Below are 21,493 nucleotides of genomic sequence, written 5' to 3'. Positions count from 1 at the left end.
GGGAACAGAATTTTAGCTTTATGAGATGAGCTCTGGAGATGGATGGTGAGGGCTGCACAGCATTATAGAATGCATTTGACAGCAGGGTAGCATGCACTTAGAATGCTTAAGATGGCAACTCTCATATCTATTAACTGTAATGAAAACATGGGAGAGAGGTTGATTCTAGCCAGCTTCTTACTGCCGTGTAAGCCACCTGGATCCTCTGGTTTTTACCGACTGCACAGAAAGTCAATGGCTTCACCATGAGGAGAGAGCAGAGCTCCCATTTCCCGTTTGTTTTGCAGCCCCGAGTCCCTGTTGCTTCTCAGCAGAGTAAATGAAACACTGAATTGCCCTTGTTTCCAGGACACGGTAGCACTGGGTTGATAGATTACTCAGCAATGATGCTTCCAGGTCTGCTCTGTGAGGGTCAGCAGGTTTGCAGCGGGTGAAGGTAACAGTGGCAGTGGGTATCTGTGAGGAGATAGATTCGAATCTGGGAAATAGAGTCATGGGTTGCAGAGCGATACTGGCAAAGGAAAGAACTGTCTCATCCAGGGGGAAAATACATATTTTAAAGGTCCATAGCAGACTGAATGCTTCTCCTTCAGAGATATAAATTGCTGCAGGAAGAAAGTCATTTTCACCTCAGTGACTCAGGATAGGATTGCTCTGAGTATCTGCCACTTATCTCCCTCTTATTTCAATTTAGCAAAGGATGCCCTTCTTAGTCATATGCCTTAAGGCATAAATAAAAAACAAACAGAGTCGATAAGAAGCATGCAAAGACTTACCAGCTCTACAAAACCAGGCTGGAAATGTTTAAAATAAATCAATATCTTAAAACATTTAAAAGAAATCAATCGTAGCATCTACGAGCGAGAGAGAGCAAGAATTATCTTGGAAGACAGATAGGAGACGGTCTGCCACCAAAGCCAGACTCAAACCTATTCTGGCTGTCACTCACCTTGAACATGCATCCCTTTCAGTACCAGCTGGTTTTCTTCATCCTTTTAAATCTAGTCTTACATCTTTCAACTTTATTTTACATGAAAGCTATGTCTCTTCAAAGCCACCTTTAGTTAACCTTTGTTAAAAGACAGAGGGAGTGTCCTCCCAAAATAGCTTGATTTGAGATGATCTGTGCTTTTATAACTTGTCCCTTTTTTTTCAGTGTGTGTGTGTGTGTGTGTGTGTGTGTGTGTGTGTGTGTGTGTGTATTTTTGCTACATTCACCTGTGCACGCAGAGGTTGACTTTATATCTTCCTTGATTGGTTCCTACCTCATTTTTGAGATAGTGTCTTCATCCTCTTTCCTAGACTAGTTGGCCAATGAGCCCCAGGGATTCTCTTGGTTCTGATTCCCTAGCGCTGTGGTTACAGGCACATGCAACCATGTCTTGCTTTTTATGTGGGTGCTCGTTGACAGAGATTTCTGTCCCACCCTGTCCTTCAGCCGTTCAGTCCCAAAGAAACTCACAGAGGTCTACATTAATTATAAACTGGTTAGCCTTTTAGCTCAGGTTCCTTATTAACTAATTCTTACATCTTAAATTAGCCCATAATTCTTGTCTGTGTCAGCCACGTGGCTTGGTACCTTTATCAGCGAGGCATTCTCATCTTGATTCCTGTGTCTGGGTGATGACTGTAGACTCAGCCTTTTCTCTTCCCATAATTCTCCTGTTCTGGTTGCCCCACCTATACTTCCTGCCTGGCTACTGGCCAATCAGCATTTTATTAAAGCAATTCAAGCAACAAATCTTTACAGGATAGAAAACCATTGTCCCACAGCCCTTCCCACACCCCCTGTTTTTTTTTTCAAAACAAAAACTCTGAATATAATTTTCTTTGTTTAGCTTTTTTCCTGACTATTATCCATAGCAACTTGTAATCAATACTTTAAACAAAGACAAACATCCATAATCCATTTTGTTGGGAATGTTGTTTCCCAGGATACTTCCTGCTGATTGGGGGTGCTAATAATCTTATGGGGACCTAAAGAAAATTTAGAATTATGATCAAGTCCTCACTGGAATATTCTGTAAGGCTTGATCATCTTAGCCAGCAGTCTTGAAACTGTTCTGGATGTAGAATTCAGACATCTGGGCCATCTGCTCCTATTGCAGATTTCTCGGGGGGGGGAGGGGGAGTCTTCCTTGATCAAATGTGATTTTCTTAACCCAGAATGAATCCACAGTCTCTCATTTCCTGTGGAAACAAAAGCAAAACCTCTTCTCCAAAGTAACATAACTTTTGACTTAAATTTGAAGTCAAGGCATTTTCAAAATATGTATGTTAGATTAATCCAGTAACATTTATAATTAAATGTCTTTTAGCAGCTGTTGCTCCTTCCTCAGCATTCAAACAATTCAAAGACAACACAATAACATACAGTGTCCAGACTCTTTGTGTCTTTTCCATCTTTTCATGACTTTATTTTAAACTCTATTTTTTCTTTTTCTTTTTAATTTTTGGGTTTTTGAGACAGGGTTTTTCTGTATATCTCTGGCTGCACTGGAAATCACTCTGTAGACCAGGCTGTCTTTGAACTCACAGAGATCTGCCTGCCTCTGCCTCGCAAGTACTGGGATTAAAGGTGTATGTCACCACACCCAACTTCTCTCTCTCTTTTTCTCTCTCTCTCTCCCTCTCTCTCTGTCTCTGTCGCTTCTCTCTCTCACCCCCCTTTTTAAGGACTTCATCCTTTTTCTTTTCTCTCCCAAGCCTACATATATTTTTAAACAAATTGTAAACCATTTAGAAGTTTTCTTCATCTTTTAATCTATCTTTACTGTATATCTCTTTTTCTGACCACACGAGTCTTTAATTTGTTAAGTGATATGGCTAGGATTAAAGCCGTGGTGTTGATGGCTAGATCCACCCCATTCTTAGATTTCTGAGAGTCTAGCCTCATGGTGGAGATACTGGACAGAGACATGTTTACTGTCAACAGATGCTGGAGATCCAATCTCAAACTCTCATGCCTGTGCGGAAGTGCTTCATTAACCAAGCCGTTTCCCTGGCCACAGGTTGCATAGTCATTTGATTATCTACTGGTTTCAGTGAGAAAATGAGATTTGATAAATAAAACTTGCCTTGCAGAAGTATTGCATATGCTAAAGGGTGAATAGCCCCTCATCTCCTCTTTTAATCTCTCTACTTGTGTTTTGAGGATCTTTGATTAATACTCACTCTAATGATGGTCCTGATCATTTGGATATTGCCTCCAGCTGATTAATTCCAGGAGACCACAAAGGTTTCTGTTACTCAACATGCACCTGGAATGTAGTATTACTAGGTGTTCAATAAATATTTGTCATCTGAATCATCAAGCATATGGTTTGCCTATAACTGTAATGTTACAAACAACACCAAAAGGCAGTTATTGGAAAGTATAAGTTGGATGAGATACCTCTGTTGTTTTGATTATATCAGTTATCTACTAATTTATGCTGAGTCGAGGAAAAAGTAATTTATACAAATGTCTGTAATAATTAGTGTTAAATGTCCGTTTGACAAAACCTAGTATCACCTGGGAGATGGGGCTCTGAGCAAACCTTTAGGGGAGTCTCTTAAGTCTATTGATGTGGGAAGGCTCATCTTCATTGTGGATGGCACCATTTCATGGGTTGGATCCTGGGCCTTTATACTGCAGCCTTGGTGTGATGAGCTACTTCAAGATGCTACTGCTGATGGTGGACTGTACACTGAACTTGAAGTTAAATACACCCGCCTTCCCTTCCTTCCCCCCTCTCCCTCCTTCCCTCCCTCCCTTCTTCCCTTTCTCCCTCCCTTCCTCCCTCCTTCCCTCTCTCCCTCTCTCCTGCCCTCCCTTCCTTCCATTACTTTCATCCTGGTATTTTTATTATAGCAGCAGAGAAGAAACCAAAACAAGGCTTATGACTTGAGAGACACTGTCACCCTTGTCATATCTTTCTGTTCTTCACACCTTCCCTGTGAAGAAGAGAAGGCAGACAATTGTTCCAGAGCCTGGTGCTGGCCAGTGTGTCTTCACCCAGGAACAGTGTCACCCCGAATAACACAAGAGCTTGAGGAATAAGTTCAGATTCACACTTCTCATTATCACCCTTTCCTCTTTCTTCTGATGGAGTCAAAAAATCACAGCCACACTTTCCAGGCCTCTGCGAGTGAACCTGGCAGCTGGCTCTTTAGCCAGGCTCTCCAGGGACCTTGGGTCCTTTTGCAATGATGCCCAAGGCCTGTGGCCCTAAGGAAGCCCTCGGCAAGTATGTCCTTGAGCTCTGCTGGGAGGAACCAGACTGTCATTGCCAGTATCAGGGTCTTTTCTGTGGAGCTCCAAGCTGAACTGGCAACTCTTTATTCATAGCAATCCAGCCCTGCTAATTCTAAGGCCCAGACTCTCACAGGAGCTTGAACCCAGATGGCCCTTTGATATTGGTGAGTCTAGTACCAGAAAGGGCGCATCTTAACAGACTCCTTTTCAATCTTCTTCTTTGATTACAGCTATGCAAATCAAGGCTTCTCTGAGGTAAGGATAGGTCCCGGTCACCTAAGTCAGCTCAACCTCCTTCTTCCATATCCACATACACCTAAGGGTCACCCAGAAGCAGTTATAAATACAGATTCTAGACCTCACCCCCACAGGTCCTGATTCAACTTATGCCTGGAGACCAGTGTCTTCAGGGATTTCTACCCCAACCCCATGAGATTTTTGAGGGCATTTTGTCACTGGTTCAAATTCAAGGAAGCTCTGTCCTGCAGGGTAAGAGCAACACTGCAGGTTCCAAGCTGGGTTTTGTATTTGTTTTTTTTTTCTCCAAAGATCAATGTCAAAGGAATTCCCACTGGGTATGATTATACCCATCATGGAGTGCACAGAAACAATTATTCTTAGAGCTAAATTTAACTAGGATGTGGGGGGGGGGGCTGTGAACTGTCAAATGGGCTCCAGGTGCACTGTCATGTCCTTGCATGCAAATCACAGGCCTGGAAGGGCTGCCAGGAGAAGGGTAGAGTAGGGGGAGTACCGCAGCAGACAGGAAGCCTGCTGGAGACACAGAAGCCCAAAAAGCAGTGACTCCTGTCTCCAGCCTGGCTCTGGCCTGCTAGAGTCTGCTGATTTGTCTAAGATGGAGGCATACGCCCCTGGGGTTGCAGAGTACAGGTAGTTGTTTTGTACCATAGTATCAGAGGTGTGGGGAGGCAGCTCTGCTCACAACTGGAGACTCCACTGGGTGACCTTGAACTGTTGACCTTGAATTGGAAGGTGGCAATAAGACTGGAAGGGAAGCTTGAAGTGCTATCCTTGTCCAGGGGGCAAAAAGATTTTAATTTTTTTTAAACTCCGGAGGAAGTTTAAAATGGACTCCCCATTGAAGTTTGCAACTTCTTACATATCTTTAAAAAGTGAAAAGGGGCTTAGAAACCGAGGGAGCTAGGTTTGGTAGCATACACCTTTCATCCCAGCGCTCAGATGACAAAGGCAGGCAGAGCTCTGAGTTCGAAGCCAGCCTGGTCTACTGAGAGTGCTGCTTACTGCCTTGCTCCCCATGCTTGCTCAGTCTGTTTTCTTACTGCACCCAGGAACACCAGCGCAGGGGTTGCACCTCCGACAGTCGGCTAGGTACTCCTTTACCAATCATCAGTTAAGAAAATGGGTACTACAGACTTGCCTATAGGCCCATATTTTTTAATTTAAACAACATTATTTTTTCATTTATTTTACACACTGACCTCACATTCCCCTCCCTCCTCTCCTTCTGTTCCCTTCCCCCTTCCCATCCACCGCTCCTCCTCTGTCTCCATTCAGAAAGGGGCAGACCTTCCACAACCTTGAAACAAGTGGAGGCAGGACCTAGCCCCTACCTTACTTCCTGGCTGGGTGAGGGAATCCAGCAGAGGGAACAGGTCCACCCTATAGGCCCACCTTAGGGAGGCATTTTTCCAATGGAGAATCCTTTTCCCAATTGACTCGAGCTTGTGTCATCAACATGTTATGTGCAGAGTCCCAGGTCCTGCTGGAGGAGAATGCTCAGTGATTTAAAAGAATGAATATTAAACATGCGATAAAGGAAACGCAAATCCTGCCATTGTTCTCTTACATCGTGGGAAAGGCAAAGCCCAGGCTTCCATGGACCTAGGCCCGCCCCTTGTGAATGCCTCCTTGAGATGACAGCCGGCCAGCTGTGACTCTGTTCACGCTCCCTACATGGCCTCCATCAGAATCACTGCGGTGTATGGACTACTATGGATTCCGCCATCAGAACCCAGGCCTGGGGAACCTGTGTTCACAGTGTTCTAGGTGGTCCTCAGATAAGCTGGGGTTTGAGATCTGCCTTGAATGCTGAGCACTCTCGTGAGGCCTTCTGGCTCCCAAGGCTACAGTTTTTTCCATTATCTCAGGGTCTCTGCGGTTCTGTACACAAGTTCATTTTAGACACATAAAAAATGGGGCATGGCTCTGTAGTGTGCTGGGTTGTGGTCAGCCTTCCGCAGTACTCAACACACGTCCGCGAAAACAGCAAGAGCAGAGGGGTTCTCCTCCTTGCTCTTAATCTGGTTAGACCCGGTGCCAAAAAGCACAGTGCCTTATTCTACACATGGCAGTGATTTCCATAGGACATGGGGAACTGCTAATTAGGAAGCGTGGAGTTCCTCGAAGATTTAAAATGCGGACGAAAGCTCCTCAAGGAATAACCTTGAGCTACGGCTATACTCTGCCTGCTGGAATACATCCATCTTGGTGCACCCCATCCTGGGGAGAAAAACCAACTAGTTGGCTAGTCTGGGAAACTGACATTGAACATCTGATTTCCCTTGTCTTGTTCTCTGAGCTTGGGTTTCTGTGAGGCCAAACAAGCAGAGAGGAACTGAATTAGCCTTAACGGGCCAAGATGGAAGACTGTGAAAGAAGAAACTAGGAGGCGGCACCTTGTTACATTTACTGGCCCATCACCAGAGTGCTGAGCCACGGACTATCCCTTCCCCACCTCCAGCTCTCAGCCACCTTGATCGTTTTGCCTCCCTTCCCTACTGAGGCTGTGAGATTTTGTTTTGGGGTTCTAGGGTTAGGCAGAAGCAACTCTCAAAGTCAGAGGGTCTCAACGGATAGAGCACAAAGTAAACTAAGACCAACAGCCAGCTGAGTGAGTCCTCCCTTCCCCTAATTGGGCTCACGTATCTAGAACATTGCTTCCCCACAAACATACCTAGGTTTCCATCTCTTCAGAACGCTCAGATTTGGTATCAAGGGAGCCCTGAAGGCTTTACTGAGAAATCTAAGTGCTCCTTCCCCAGAATCCCCATGACCCATGAGAGTTTACCAACTGTATTCCTATAAATTCCTGGAATAATTAAAAAATTCTCTACCTATTTTCTAGGGGATGTTGGCGTCACAAAACACAAAAATGATATCGCCTATCATTTCCCAGCTGATTGATGAGAGGAAATCAATGGAAAACGGAGCCCTGCTGCCTCTGCCACAAGCAATCGCTCAAGCTCAACTGTGTCCCCCAAAGCCAGCTTCGGCCAGGCACAGCAGAGTGAACACGTACAGGTCATTTGCTCCAGACAGTCTGGGAATTCTGACTCCATCAGATGAGCAAGGACTAGAGACAGAACCACTGTCCACAGGGGACGACCTGGGCAGAGGCCCCCAGAGGGGGTTCTCATCTATCACCATCACTGCGCGACGTGTGGGCCCTCCTGCCAGCTCCCTGGTGTGGGACACTGTTAGGGACTCACTATGTCCCAATTGCAGGGCCAAGGATGCTTTGCTCCAAGACCCCCCAGCTCTGGCCAGTGGTACCCATCTATGTGAGCACAGCGGATCCTTCACCTGTACAGAGTTCCCCAGCAGGGGCTCCATAGAGGGGATGAAGGTACCCCAGGCTCATACAAGGCTGTGTGCGAGGCAGGAGTACTGGATCTCCCAAATGGGTGACAAAGAGGACAGTTTTTCTTCAGACAATTCACCATCAAGAAAATTGCCACTGGTGTTCAGTTCATGTGTCCACCTCCGGGTGTCTCAGCAGTGTCCCAATGCCATTTACTATTTGGACAAATCACTTTCCGTCCCCCTTGAGCAACCTCAGATTGCTAGCCCCAAAGTCCACAGGTCTGTCCTGTCTCTCAGCCTCCGCTGTAGTTCCCACAGGTTAACAGCAGATGGCGTAGACAGCACAGCTAATGGCGAACCAATCAGCAGAGCCCTGCCGCAGGAGCTCCTGGAAGGAAAGCAGGACCTCCTAGGTCCACAATTGGGCCAGCCACAGGAAGGTCACTGGAAGGAGAGCCCAGCATCGGTGCCAGTAGATTTGGGGAGTGGCACGTGCCCTCGGACTAGCTCCCCTCCCCTGGAAAAAGTCAAATTTGTAGATGTGAGAAGGAACCAGGTCCCAGGAAGAAAGGAGAAAGAGGAGCTTGCAACGTGTACCACTCGCAGCCATGCCGACCAACTCTCCATCCATATTCCCGGCTGGAGTTACCGGGCAGGTGAGCAGATGTCCCCTTGCTGGAGGGGGCCCAATGCCAGTGTTGGGCTAAGAGAGTGCTGTTGATTTTCTTCTGTCCGCCCATCCCAGTAGAGTGTTCACAGTTTGGTTGTCTCTGCCTCAAGTCAACAACTCACAAGGTGGTCTGATTGGGAACCTGTTCTCACATAGAGATAGTGAGAGACCGTCACTCAAGTTCCCTGTCCCAGCAAGACAGTGTCAGGCCACACAGGCAACTGGCAACCCGTAGCAAACAGTGGCTCCCATAGCAGCTGGAATAGAGCGTGCTCATGTCGCATTCCAGAGCAGGGTGAGTCAAATAAAATGCCACCCCACCCAGATAGTTTTTAAAACTCTTCAGGGGTCCGACACCTGAATGTTGAGGGATTGTCTAGAATTTTAAGGTTTTTCACTTTTCAATCACGCCACTGATAAATGTGTTAGCTTCAACGTTTCAAAACTGCGCCTGGGCTCTATAATGGAATGAAGTGTGCGTGTGTTTGTGTGTGCATTGGTGTGTGTGCATTTGTGTATGTGCACGTGCGCACACATATGTAATAATTACAGCATGTTTTCTAATGGGAAAGTTGGAAGGTTCCTTCCCAAACAGCAGCAAAAGGAATCGTGTGTCCTGAGCTGTGTCTGGAGGATCCTGGCTGGAATTTGTTTCTATTTCTGTGATTTCAGGGCCAGACAGACTCTCCCAGGTGGGCTTCCCTGAGACCCCTTGGCTTTCAGGAGAGGAAGTGAGTCTGTCAGAGGGAGGCAAGCGGCACAGATTTCTCTGTCTCTGAGTAAACATCTATTTCCAGTCCTGTACTTTCTGTGAGAGTGGCTGCTTTATGAGTCATAGACTTTCCACTTGGGGAAAATATTTCAAAGAAATAATAGTAAAACTGAAAACGCAGCGTATGCGTAATAATTTTATAGTATGAGTTTTTGTCCATTAAGGGTTTATTAATTAATAAAAAATTGACCATGAAACACTTAAAACTATAATGCGTGTGGAAATGTTAAATGATGCAATTAATTTTAACAAGGGTAGATATATTGGCTGCTGAGAGATCTGTAAAGTAAGTTCGATATAGCTTTTGAATTGATTAAATGATTGAGATGCCAGAATCAACAGGCTCGTTGCATGCAGGAAGACACAAACAGCCAGTCCGCATTACAGAGATAAACTCCGCGTTAGTATTTAAGGCAACCACTCAAGCTGGGCACTTCATCTTCCTTATTGATGACGATTCCAGAAATAGAGAAACTGCACTCTGTGCTGAGCACGACTTGACGCTCTGTCTCACGGTATAGAATAATCACTTGGATTTTTAGAAAATTTCACCAAAGGCTCTTTAAAAAATAACTGGAGCCGGATCACAAAACACCCATCTCGGAGCAGAGTGGCTTCCCTCTGGCTTCGTAAAGAGGCTGGCTGTTCCCTTAAAGGGTTTGCTTAGGTGGGTTAGGGGAGGTTAGTTCTGCCTCCTGTGGGGCTGACATCCATCAGAATAGTAATGTATTGTAGAGACTCACTCACGTTTGGAGCCTGACTCTAAATTACGGGGCCTCGTCCTATCATTTGAAGAAAGCTACAAAGACTCAGGGAGCCCTGAGCACATTCTCTTATTTTCTAGCTCAATGACTATGGACAGCAATACCACTGCTCTGAGCTTGTATCGTTCACTCAGTAGTTAGTGTTGGTGAATCCTCAAGCTCTTTCCCGTTCTCCATCAGCCCCAGCCGGACCTTTCGAAGGGAAGAAGTCCTGTGTGAGCGTCAGCAATTTCTACCTGAACATCCAACAACCACAGAAAACATCAAGGATTGAGGAGATGTGCAAAGAAATAATTCCTAACCCTCAGGCCCAAATTAAAGCAGAGACCCATGTGTCTTTTAGAAAGTGGTGTTCCATGAAAAGAGAGGCTAGTTTGGTGTTTGGGCCACGAGTCTCTGTTGAGGATGTGTACACACACACACATGCATTTACCTACCTGGTTTGCACACACTCTCACTCATCTCTTTCTACACTAATTTTCAGTGAGCAACATTTCTTGTTGAGTAATGAGAAAGCCTGCTGCAGAATTCCTGTCCGCCATTTATGAGCATGAGTGGCAACCCACTAGTTCTAACGATCCCATTCTGCCCTGGTACAGGGCACACCATCATCCCAGGGTGCACTTGCAAGCTCAGCTGCGACCCTCACAGAGCCTTTTAGCCTAATGCAAGTACTCTCAGACTGTGGCGATGCTCATTAAGACTCAGAGGACCTGTGCATCTTCCTGTCTGTAACTGGAACTGTATCTGAGGCATTCTTGATGGCTTCCTGTGGCTACACACACTATTAACGGGCATCATCCTTCATAGCGTCCGAAGCCAACTCCTTTCATCCAAACCCCTTTCAAGCAGGAGCCCCTCTGAGCTTGCTTTGCTGACATCCACCTGTCTTTGTCGATGCTGCGTGGGCGAGTCCATAGACAAAGTCAAGACAGTTTTGGCTGTAGTATTAGGTCACTGGATAGAAAGTTCTACAGATGTTATTCTTGGGTAAGCCTTGAAGAGATGCATGCGCTCCGGAAGACTCCTGAAATGAGGAGAGATGAGTTACATGCAGCCACGTCATGTAAAACAGAAGATAGTCCTGTCTGCCTGGGACAAAACATCCCCGCAGACACAGGGGCGCCTGCTTCTCCTCCGGAGTAAGGTTAAGAATCGGTTTTCTTTTTGCATACAATGTTGGTCCTTGGTGCTTTGTCTTCACTGTTAGTGAGCATCCTGCTGGCACCATTAAGGTAAAAACCATACAAATCTCTGCCCCTGTAGCAAGGAAAACTTTCACCATGGTTACCACCCTTGTACTCATTATCAGCATCATGAATAATCATGGTATGTGCTATAAAAATCCACAGTACCAGACCTTGGTTTATAGCCACTGTTTTAAATCATCTAGACAGTTCTGTAGGGAACGTATCAGTGAAGCTTCTTTTATAGACAAGACAAATAAGGCTTGAAAATTAAACGACTTACCCAAGTCCGTGTATCCGTTCAGTGCCAAAGCTGTGTCCATGGTTCCGATTGTGTCCTTGCCAGCAACAATCCTCAGCACAGTAGTCAGGCATTGGTGGGGCCCAGTAGTGGGCCCGTCTCTACTGTCACCGTAGAAGGTGGTATTTGAAGACTACTTAAGAACATATCTTGGGGAGGTGGCCAGTGGGCTACAGATGGGTTTCTGTGTTATTGATTTGGCTAAAGCTCATCAACTCAGAGCTCTTTCTCTATCTGAAATCTGGGTCTTGGTGCCACTCTGGGATTTCATATTGATCCGAATGGTTCTGACATCACTGTGTTTTTTCTCCACTATTGATTATGATACACTAAGTATTACCTTGTTTGTTTTGTCCTGTGGTTGAGCTCTGAAGCTCCCTTTGTTCCTGAGACATCCAAGTAGACAGAGAGCAAGATACAATGTTAGATGATATTGAAGAAAAGATTAAGGAATACTCCGCCCACACCTGCTTGCCTGACTTCCTGCTTTGTGGTGGGCCTTCTGGACCAGTAGGCCCTTGGTGACTGCACATGCCCAAAACAGTGGTTCTCAACCTGTGGGTCACAAACCCCTTGGGGTTACATATTGAACATTTATATTACAATTCATAACAGTAGCAAAACTACAGTTATGAAGTAGCAGTGGAATACTTTTCTTGTTGGGGTCATTGCAACATGAAGAACTGAATTAAAGGGTCACGGCATTAGGAAGGTTAATAACCACTGCTCTAAAGGCACTAGTCTGCGTAGCTGGAAGGAAGATGCTCCTGCCAGGCCACCACATGGATATCAAGTCTGCTTGTGTTCTGAGGCATAAGGTGTCTGTAGTGAGCTACAGAAGAAGGCTGGCCTCCTGGATCCAGGGGAACTTATTTCTAGAGGGCTCAGAAGGCTTGGGAAGAAACTCTATTTTGAAAATGTATTTCCTCCCTCTGATGATCTAGACTTACATGAAGCAACCTGTAGTTCCTTTTTTCTCTTCTCCCCCCTCCTTTCCTCTTCATTCCCCTCCCTTCTTCTTTTTTCTCCTTTCTCCCCCTGTCTCTTTCCCTCTCCTCTTTTTACCTCCTTTCCCTCTCTTTCCTTTTCCTCTCTTCTCTGATGTGGGATTCCCCTCTGTATGCTGTGAATACCATTGGTTAATAGAGAAACTGTCTGGGGCCTGTGCAGGGGCAGAATAGGGGGAGGCAGGGAAAACTAAACAATGCTGGGAGAAAGAAGGCAGAGTAAGGAGCCACCACCATGGACAGACACGCAGAACCTTGCTGGTAGGCCATAGCCATATGGCAATACACAGATGCATAGAAATGGGTTAATTCAAGATGAAAAAATTGTGTATAAATATGCAGAAGCTAATAGGTCAGTGATTTTTATTAATACAGTTTCTGAGTGATTATTTCGGGAGTCTAGGGTGCCAGGAAATGAATAAGTGGCCTCCTACTACACTTCTCCTCCTCACCTCACTATTCCTCTGGCCCTTCTCCTCCTCTTACAAAGGAAAGTGTATTCATCTTCACAGACCCTCTGATTTGTATGTCATTTACTCAGCTTTGCTGTTCTGGTGGGAGGGCACTGTGATGCATTGGCTGATTTGGCTGTTGCCAATAAAACTTTATTTACCAAGGCAAATGGTATGCCAGACATAGTCTGCCTGTGACTTACTGATTTCTGATCTAGAACTTCTTGCCAGTATTGTATCCTGTTTTTTAGAACTCAGACTCTGACGGGAAGATCCCTGGAAAGTCTATATCCTAGGGAGTGCTTTGTGAGAATGACTTGAATTGAAGGAAGAGGGAGAAGGCATGAACGGAAAAGGAAGGCACTCTCTGGACAGACAAAATAAGGCCATAGCAACCTCAGGGGTGGGAATGGTCCTTCAGTGTTGCTCTGAGCTGGAGCAAGAGGGCTGGGACTTTGGATCCCAGGGAATAGATGTGACCTTGAATAAGCAGCTTAACTTACTGGCTAGTTCTCTAAGGTGGACTGATGAGGGGTGTCTTCCCAGAGTATGCTGTGCAGTGCACATCAGAGCTGGCCTCTCTGCCATTTTCCACTGAAAGAAGTCAGGAGTCTTCCTAGGTTCCATCCAGCACAGGACTGTAGCGGGCTACGGATTGTCATACTCTCACCATAGAAAGAGAGTAGTGAAATATTCCCTCCAGTTGACCTCTGTTCATTCACTCGGCTGTGAGAATGGACCCACAGCCTTGCTTGTTTTTTAAAATTTTGTCAACATTTTAAGCTAAAATATAATCACTTCACACTTCTCCCTTCCTTTTCCTCTAGCCCCTCCAAAATCCCCTTCCTCTAGCTACTTCCATTCTCAAACTGATAACCTCTTCTTCCCTGAGTATTCTTGTTCACACACACACACACACACACACAAACACACACAAACACACACAAATACACACACACCAAAACCCCCCACAAACACACGACAATATCACTAGACATGCTAGCAAGAAAGGGGCAAAGTCTCAAGTCTCATAGGGTAACACCTATGAGTTACAGACAAATGTTGTTTGCTGATAGAGGAAGAGTTAGCCTCTGCAAGGGAAGCAGAGCTATCCCTTTTGGTTGTCCAGCATAAAGTGGTCAGCCTTGAAACTGTATACACACACACACACACACACACACACACACACACACAAATAACAAAAACTGGACTCAGCAGAGGCATTTTTTGTAGGTGAGCCATCAGGGCTTGCCAATGGGCCAGATGGATTGTCAGCTGTAGGGATTGGGCTATCCAGCATCATGTACGTCCCTCTGGATGTCCTGAGGCTGCTCCTGTCTGCAGTACTTCCCAGTGACATTGCCACTAAAGGTACAGCCACAACCTGTCCATCTGATAAGGTGTGTGCATGATCATGACCAAGTAAACAGTCTTAGGTTGGTGTTTTCTTACCTTTTCTGAAGCAAGAATGGGGGGAAATGAGTTTTTGTTTTGTTAGCCACAGCATGAGTCAGGGGCTGTTTGAGTGTGTATGTGAACACACATAGAAATTGGAACCTCCTCTCACTCAATAGTTTGAAGAAAGAAGGTGTCAGCAGTGACTCGGCCTGATCCCACACCATTGATGTTTGTTTGTACAATGTCCCCTGGCTACTTCTATACATAGTGACAGAGCTGGGAGTTGGAAAAGAAACTGTACAACCCACAAAGCCCAAATATCTGTCACCTGGGTCTTTTGATAAAATAAGCCTCTCCTGTTCAAACATAATCTTCTTAGAAACTTAAATCATTTGCCTACAAGGACCTCCTCATTTCAGTAGGAGAGGTCAACCAGATGGTCGCTTGAATTCTTCTTTCCTAGTGCATTAATTCATTGCAGAGGGAACAAGGCTGGGGTTTTCTATCATAGTAGCAGCCAGAGAAACGGTATTTCCAGGATAATTCTCAGAAGCTGATTGGAGTGATGCCAAGCAAAGGGAGCCATGCTTTTGTCTCTGACCCCCACCCACCATTGACTCTAGAGCTACCTCATAGTTTCTACCCAAAGCCTGTCTAATTCTCTTTTGCTCTTTTCCTGTTTCCTAAACTGTTCATCATGGCAGCTATCCCAGATGCCCCTTTTATTGACAGCCACAAAGTCTGCCACCATGTGCCAGTCACCATTGTCACTAAGGATTGGGGCATCTGCTCAGCTCTAGCACCTTCTGGTGCCTCCATACCAGAATTCTGCACACCTGCACACCCGTTCTCATTCCCTGGCTTACTGTGTCAGCACTGACTCCAGGCATAGGGCTGCTCCCTGATTCAATGGTGCTGAAACAAAACTCAGGTGTGTAGGTGAATGTTTTAATGTGACCCCTTTACTCACCAGAGGCCCTCTTCCTTCTAGGCTGTACACTCTGAAAAGGCAGGAACTGTGTGAGCCATTGTTCCCACCCTACAGACCACCATGGGGCTCAGAGTGGATAGTCAGGGTCTTGGTGCTAGGTGGAGATCAAGCTATTCTGATGAGCCAACAAAGCAGCTCATGTGACATCAGGGCCACTTAAATGCCCTGTGTCTCTTCCCTTATACCACCCCCTCCTCACACCTGAACCTAACAACTGGGGAAGGAAGGGAGCCATGTAAGATTCACCACCAACAGGTAGGTTGTGAAAACTCCAGAATCCCGAGTTGTTTTGCAAACTGGGAAGTGAGGATCTCCAAACTGTTTCCCCTGAGAAGTCAGCCAGAACAGTCAAATATTACCATGGGGAAAGTTTGTCATCTTTCAGATGGTTAAATGAATGTGGAGAAAGGGGAAACTCCGAGATGTGTTACACAAAGATGCGGAAGGTTTTAAGTCGTGTTTGTTTCATTATTGATAGGTCTTCATAAGGTGGGGTCGTCTCTTCCAGGATGAGAAATACACTTCTCAGATTACTCCGTCATCTCCAAGGAGCCAAATTTACCCATTCTCATCACCCCACTCTAGAAGACAAGACCCATTTCTCCTCCCCACCCCTGCGTGCTTTGTTTTCTGAGTAACACCTTCCGTTGTGTGAATGGGCTGTGTCTCTACAATGTCAGGGAGAAAGTCGTTACTAATGCTCCATTTGTTCAAGTTTGCCAGGGATTCATGAAGAGAAATGGATTCAAGAACTGAAGACTGACCAGATAATGGTCTGGATTTTTTTGATTAGGAAACAGTAGAAGCAGCTGTCTAGACAGGGATGAGTCACAACCGTGGTGAGGGCCACCAGCAGAGGTACCGTGGGCTCTGGAGGCTGGACCCACACTGCATTTTAATCACTCAGTTCCTTATCCACCACCTTCTCCGGGTGATTCACGTGTATCAAGCTACCCACATGAGTGAATTCACAGTGGGACTCCACACTGTCGTAGTTATCATTCGCCTTCGGTGTGATCTGAGCTGTTTGCCGGAAGTGAACTTGAATGCAGTCCTGGGAGGACAAAGTGGAATAGCAAAGGGTTACTTAAGGAAGAGTGTTTTAGGTACAGACAACCTGGAAGCTGAAAAATAAGAAAGGTGAGAAATAGATGATACATTTTTTGTCCTCTGTCTTGGTGAAGCTGTTCTTTTGCCCCAATAACCTTAGAGCAAATCTGAGACCTTTGGATGAGATTTGATCTTCTCTGGTGTTGATAGCCAACTTTGGAAAGCAAGAGACAGGTGAAGATGATGGAACAGACTCAAATTCTTTTTAAACTCTGCTTTCAGAAGAGTTTACTGTTCAATGTGGAAATGCTTTTCATATTGCTATCAGTACTCCATTTATTGGCCATTAGAACATAGCAAAGTGGAAGCATCCATGATGGTAAAGGCCCTAGTCCACAAGTGGGGCACTTCGGTGCACAGTTTGGGGCTGTCTTTCGAGAGTATAGAAAATTGGTCTTACCCAGGAAGAACATCACATATACAACGTTGATTGTTATAGGAGGCTGCTTATTTGTTCCTAGCTGCCCAGCCCTGAAATAATCACACAGAAACTGTATTGTTTAAATCATTGCTTGGCCCATTAGCTCTAGCTTCTTATCAGTTAACTCTTACATCTTAATCTAACCCATTTCTCTTAATCTGTGTATTGCCACGAGGCTGTGGCTTACTGGGTAAAGTTCTGGCATCTGTCTCTGGCAGGGCTACATGGCTTCTCTCTGACTCTACTTCCTTTCTCCCAGCATTCAGTTTAGTTTTCCCTGCCTACCTCTGTTCTGCTCTGCTCTGCTCTGCTATAGGCTCAAAGTAGTTTCTTTATTAACCAATGGTATTCACAGCATAAAGAGGGGAATCTCACATCAACTGATCCTGTGTAAGAGCCATTGCCTCCAAACCAGTGTTGTCTTGTTTGAGCCATTTGGGGAGATGAGTTTATCTCTTCTATATGCCTTGATTCTTAGGGCTATTACAGACTCTTCAAGGTTGAGTTGTCCTGAAGAGCAGACATGTGTAGTAGTGGTGTTCTTTCTGAAATTGACACAACCATTGTCACTACAATTGGGACTAGACTTTGCCCCCTGAAGTGTCTACCTGCTTTTGCCCACTCTGATTGTTGTGACACATGATCTGTGGGAATGTCCCTGGTCATAACCACTGGAAGAACTTATATATTATCTTCTAATTATTGTCCAGCGAATCAGAAATTGAACATAAAAGCTACTAAAATTAGTTTTCCTGTAACCATTATCTCTATGCATTGTAATATTTGCATGTTTGGACTACATCCTTGGATCTCCTGTCAACTTGGATTCAACATTTGGTTGGTTGGTTGACTGGTTGGTTGTGGTTTTCTTGAGACAGAATATCATTTTGTAGCCCTGGCTATCCTAGAACAAGCTAGCTGTGACCCTTCGGCCTCTGCCTCTCCAAGTTCTAGGATCACCTATGTGTGCCACCAAAACCCAGCTTCCCTGTGTTCCTGTGGGTTCTCAGAAGCCTTCATTAAGTGTGTGGTTATCATCTATTATATGACATTATTCATATGAGCACCACAGGAAAAAGACACTCAACATTCTCTCTTTCTCAGAGCTGTGCATTTTCTGAACAACTTGGGTTTTCTCAGACAGAGCCTTAGATCGTGCAACAACAAAGGTTTCCAAAAATTTTAAAGTTGCTAAGAAAAAAAAATCCAGCGCCAACTTTGAGATTCAGCTCTTGCAAAATGTAAAAACTCATGATGATGGCTTTTGTACAAAACATGCTTCCCTGGCTCTACCCTATCTTTTGTGAGTATGAACACATGGGTTGAATAGATAGAGATTGTATCATTTTATGTAATATATATTCACTCCTTACTCCAAGGATCAAACTGGCAGTTAAGTAAAGTGGAGTGGTGTTTTCATTGACTCTGGAATGTTGTGGAGTTGAGGAAGATAGAGGCCTATGTATTTTTGCCTGGACAGACTATGCTTGGATGTTTTCATTCAAAGGGCCCATGAAAATGTGAGCATGTGATTTTCTCTGGCACTAGCAGATCAGCATGAATGCTCTTGGGCTTATAGGAGCAAGTGAAACACTTGGAATTGTAGAGCAGCAGACCCCACCCATGGAATTTGGAGAGATGGTCCACCAAACACATGAAATGTCACAGGGTGGTGCATTTGGAGGTCAGTGAATGTGACCTATTCTTCTGTGTCCAAGCCCACTTGCAGCATCATTTAAACGTGCTTAGGTTGTGGCTCTATTGTTGGCTATGGTTTCTTCCAGTTTTAGCATTCTGTGAAAATGATGCTTAGAAAAATGCTTAGATATATTAGCTCCTCTGCCTTTTCTATTTTACCGTTTCATTTCTTATTGAAAAAAGTAAAACATGCATTGTAAAAAATAAAGTTGAAGTAAAAATAGAAACATGAAAGTTAACTTTGACTCTGCTACTCAGTAAGTCTTCCCACCGGTTGTGTGAATTCTCTTGTTAATGCACCAAGCTTTTCTCTTTTCTAAATATAATGCTTTCTTTCCTTTCCTTTTTTTTTAAAACAAAAATGTAATTATATACATGAATTTTCCACTTATGTTGTACGTGATTCCCTGTTAAATACCTAATTATTGCAAAGCCTTCTATTGTATAATTTACTTAACATTGAAAGCCAAAAATGTACTATTGAACAGATTATGTTTATTGAAAAAATTTAGAACAATGTGTTGATGAATGTCCTTAGAAAGAAGTATGGACATTTCGTGTGGTTTTCTTAGGAAGATTTCTAGGAGTTTGGTGAGAAGAGAGACATCATCATGAGGTTCATGAGCGCGGATTCCCAAAAGACAGCGCTGCTGTCTCCACATGAACTCTAGCTTCACTAAGCATCCTCGAGTATCACACATTACTCTTACAGAACTCTCCACACATTTTAATGAGTGAAAATGGCATTCATGATGAAAGTTTGTAACTGTTAAGATGTCTAATTTTTAAATAATTTTACATGAGCAAAGAGTCCCAAGATAGCAAGAAAGGTTTCCAGGTAGCCTTGACAAGCTTCTAACTCCTTCTGGGCCCATCTTCATCCCTCACCCACAATACACTTGGCTAGCAGCATCTCAACCTAGATATCAGGGCATTTTATAGCTGTCATGTAGCAGTGTTAGGAGCTTTCCTGGTCTCCATTCATAGTTGCTAGTGGTGTTTCTCCCTGACCCGCTAAGGTGTGCGGGGCTGGGGTAGGGGGCGATGTCTACAGACATTCCCTGGGGAGTAAAACTGCCTCCTGTGGAGAATCCCAGATCTAAAGTAAGACCTCAAGACTGTTTCCATCAATAGGATTAGCGAAGTACCAAGTGATGCTAGGATTCCTGGAGTCCTCACTAACATCCCTTTTCTCTTCCAGGATTTCTCTCAGGATGCCATCTTGCCTTTAGTCATCATGTCTGCTTCTGGTAATTTTCCACACTCAGATTCTTTGTTGCTTTAATCACCTACCTTTGTCTTTTCCCCAAAAGGCTTAGAGAGGTTTCTTTGGCCCCCATTCTTCTCAGTATTTAAATCTATGCTCCTTCCACTCGAATTTCCTGTGTGGTGTAAGACAGGAACCTATTTTTCCTAGAGGCTGTATGCCACTTATCCTGTGGGGACCATTGATAAGAAATCTGTTATTTCAGAACTGGCTGGCAGTACCACCCCAGTGTGGAATTCTTGTTTATGCAAGGATTTCCCTGGCTTTACACAGCTGTTTCCTTGTAGGAATTTCATGCAACGTGAATAATGTGTGAGTCACAAAGCTCCCCTCCATGTATGGAAAAGATGGGGTAATCCTTTAGCTATTCTTAGCATGCCCCAGTGGCATGGACAGATCTAGCCATTGTGGGAGTCAGCTAAAGTGCTATCAGACTTTGTCAAACATTTATTTTATACTTTAAGGACGCTTGCCCAACCTAATTCTGTACTTTCATACACTGTCCTGAGACATTATTTACTTACAGATATTTTATGTATATGTCTATGTAGGTAGACTGATAAAAAAAACAGATAAAAGATTCTAAGATAATCAGTATGTTTAAAGGCATATGAGATGAATAAATAAAAATATGAGTAAGCAACAAGAGAATATAAAAATATCCAGACTGATTTCAGAAGCTTAAAAAAATCTTTCTAGAAATGAAAAACACATTAATTGAAACATTTTTTTAAAGTCATGGAACTTTGGATACAGTTAAAAGCAGTGACACAAAGATATTAAATATTTCTGTCCCCTCCAAAACATGCAATCTTTGATAGTCAGTGTTCTACCACCCCTCAGTCCTGTGAGTCAATATTCATATCCATATTAACAAAACCAAATCTTTGGTCTTCCATTATATAGGGTCTGGTTTCCAGCATTTTTTCTTAATGTCCCTCATCAGTGCTTTATAATTTTTCTATGTAGCTGAAATAGATCCTTACTTTATTCATATTCTGAATGCTACTACTAATTAACTATATTAATTTTTAAACAATTTCTCAATACATACATAACTGATTTCTATAGAGGGATCTTTAATGCTAAGTTTCTCTTCAAAGATCTTACAGTGGTGTAATATAGATGCCTTAGAATTTTCCACATTCTATTAAATCTACTTGTTCTTTGACAGTTTCATACATGAGGGCCTAGCTCTAAACAAGACACTTATTTGTTCTACTCTGCTAAAACTCAGGCAGTGCTGCAAAATGGGGAGTGAAAAGAATATAAGAGATGGGGAAAAGGTTACAAAATGCCATCTTCTATGCATGCCTTTGTTTTTCTTGCCTTATTGCACTAGGCACCATTGCCAGTAGCATGTGAAGGAAGATACTGAGAGACAACATCTTTGTCTTATTCCTCGTTAGGTGTAAGGACTTTTAAAATGTAGACCCCATCTATCTAAAAGACCATTTATATTTCCCCCTCTACTGTGAGAAATTTTACTAGTTTTTAAATGAATAGTTTCATGGCATTATGCAAATTAATGATGTTTGGCTACTGTTGCTACAACCCACCTCAAGAATTTTGCCCACATTATAAATAAAGACTCTTGTCTCCATTAAAACTGACACTCCATCCCCTGGTAACTGGAATCTATCTTCCATCTCTG

At 44.1% G+C, this 21,493-nt stretch overlaps 1 protein-coding gene across 2 annotated transcripts in view; it reads left to right on the top strand.

The window, feature by feature from the left end:
* Positions 1-21,493, top strand: part of C8H10orf90 (chromosome 8 C10orf90 homolog) — a 220,696-nt gene that overhangs the window by 141,027 nt on the left and 58,176 nt on the right. For both annotated transcript variants that reach the window (XM_026781037.1, XM_026781036.1), the window contains exon 4: positions 7,344-8,457. In XM_026781037.1, coding sequence (XP_026636838.1) covers positions 7,344-8,457 — 1,114 coding nt within the window. The remainder of the gene's footprint in view (positions 1-7,343; positions 8,458-21,493) is intronic.

This window comes from Microtus ochrogaster, chromosome 8 (genome assembly GCF_000317375.1).
Source record: "Microtus ochrogaster isolate Prairie Vole_2 chromosome 8, MicOch1.0, whole genome shotgun sequence".
NCBI lineage: Eukaryota > Metazoa > Chordata > Mammalia > Rodentia > Cricetidae > Microtus > Microtus ochrogaster.
Note: the sequence above shows the minus strand (reverse complement) of the source record. Positions and strands in the feature narration are given on the sequence as shown.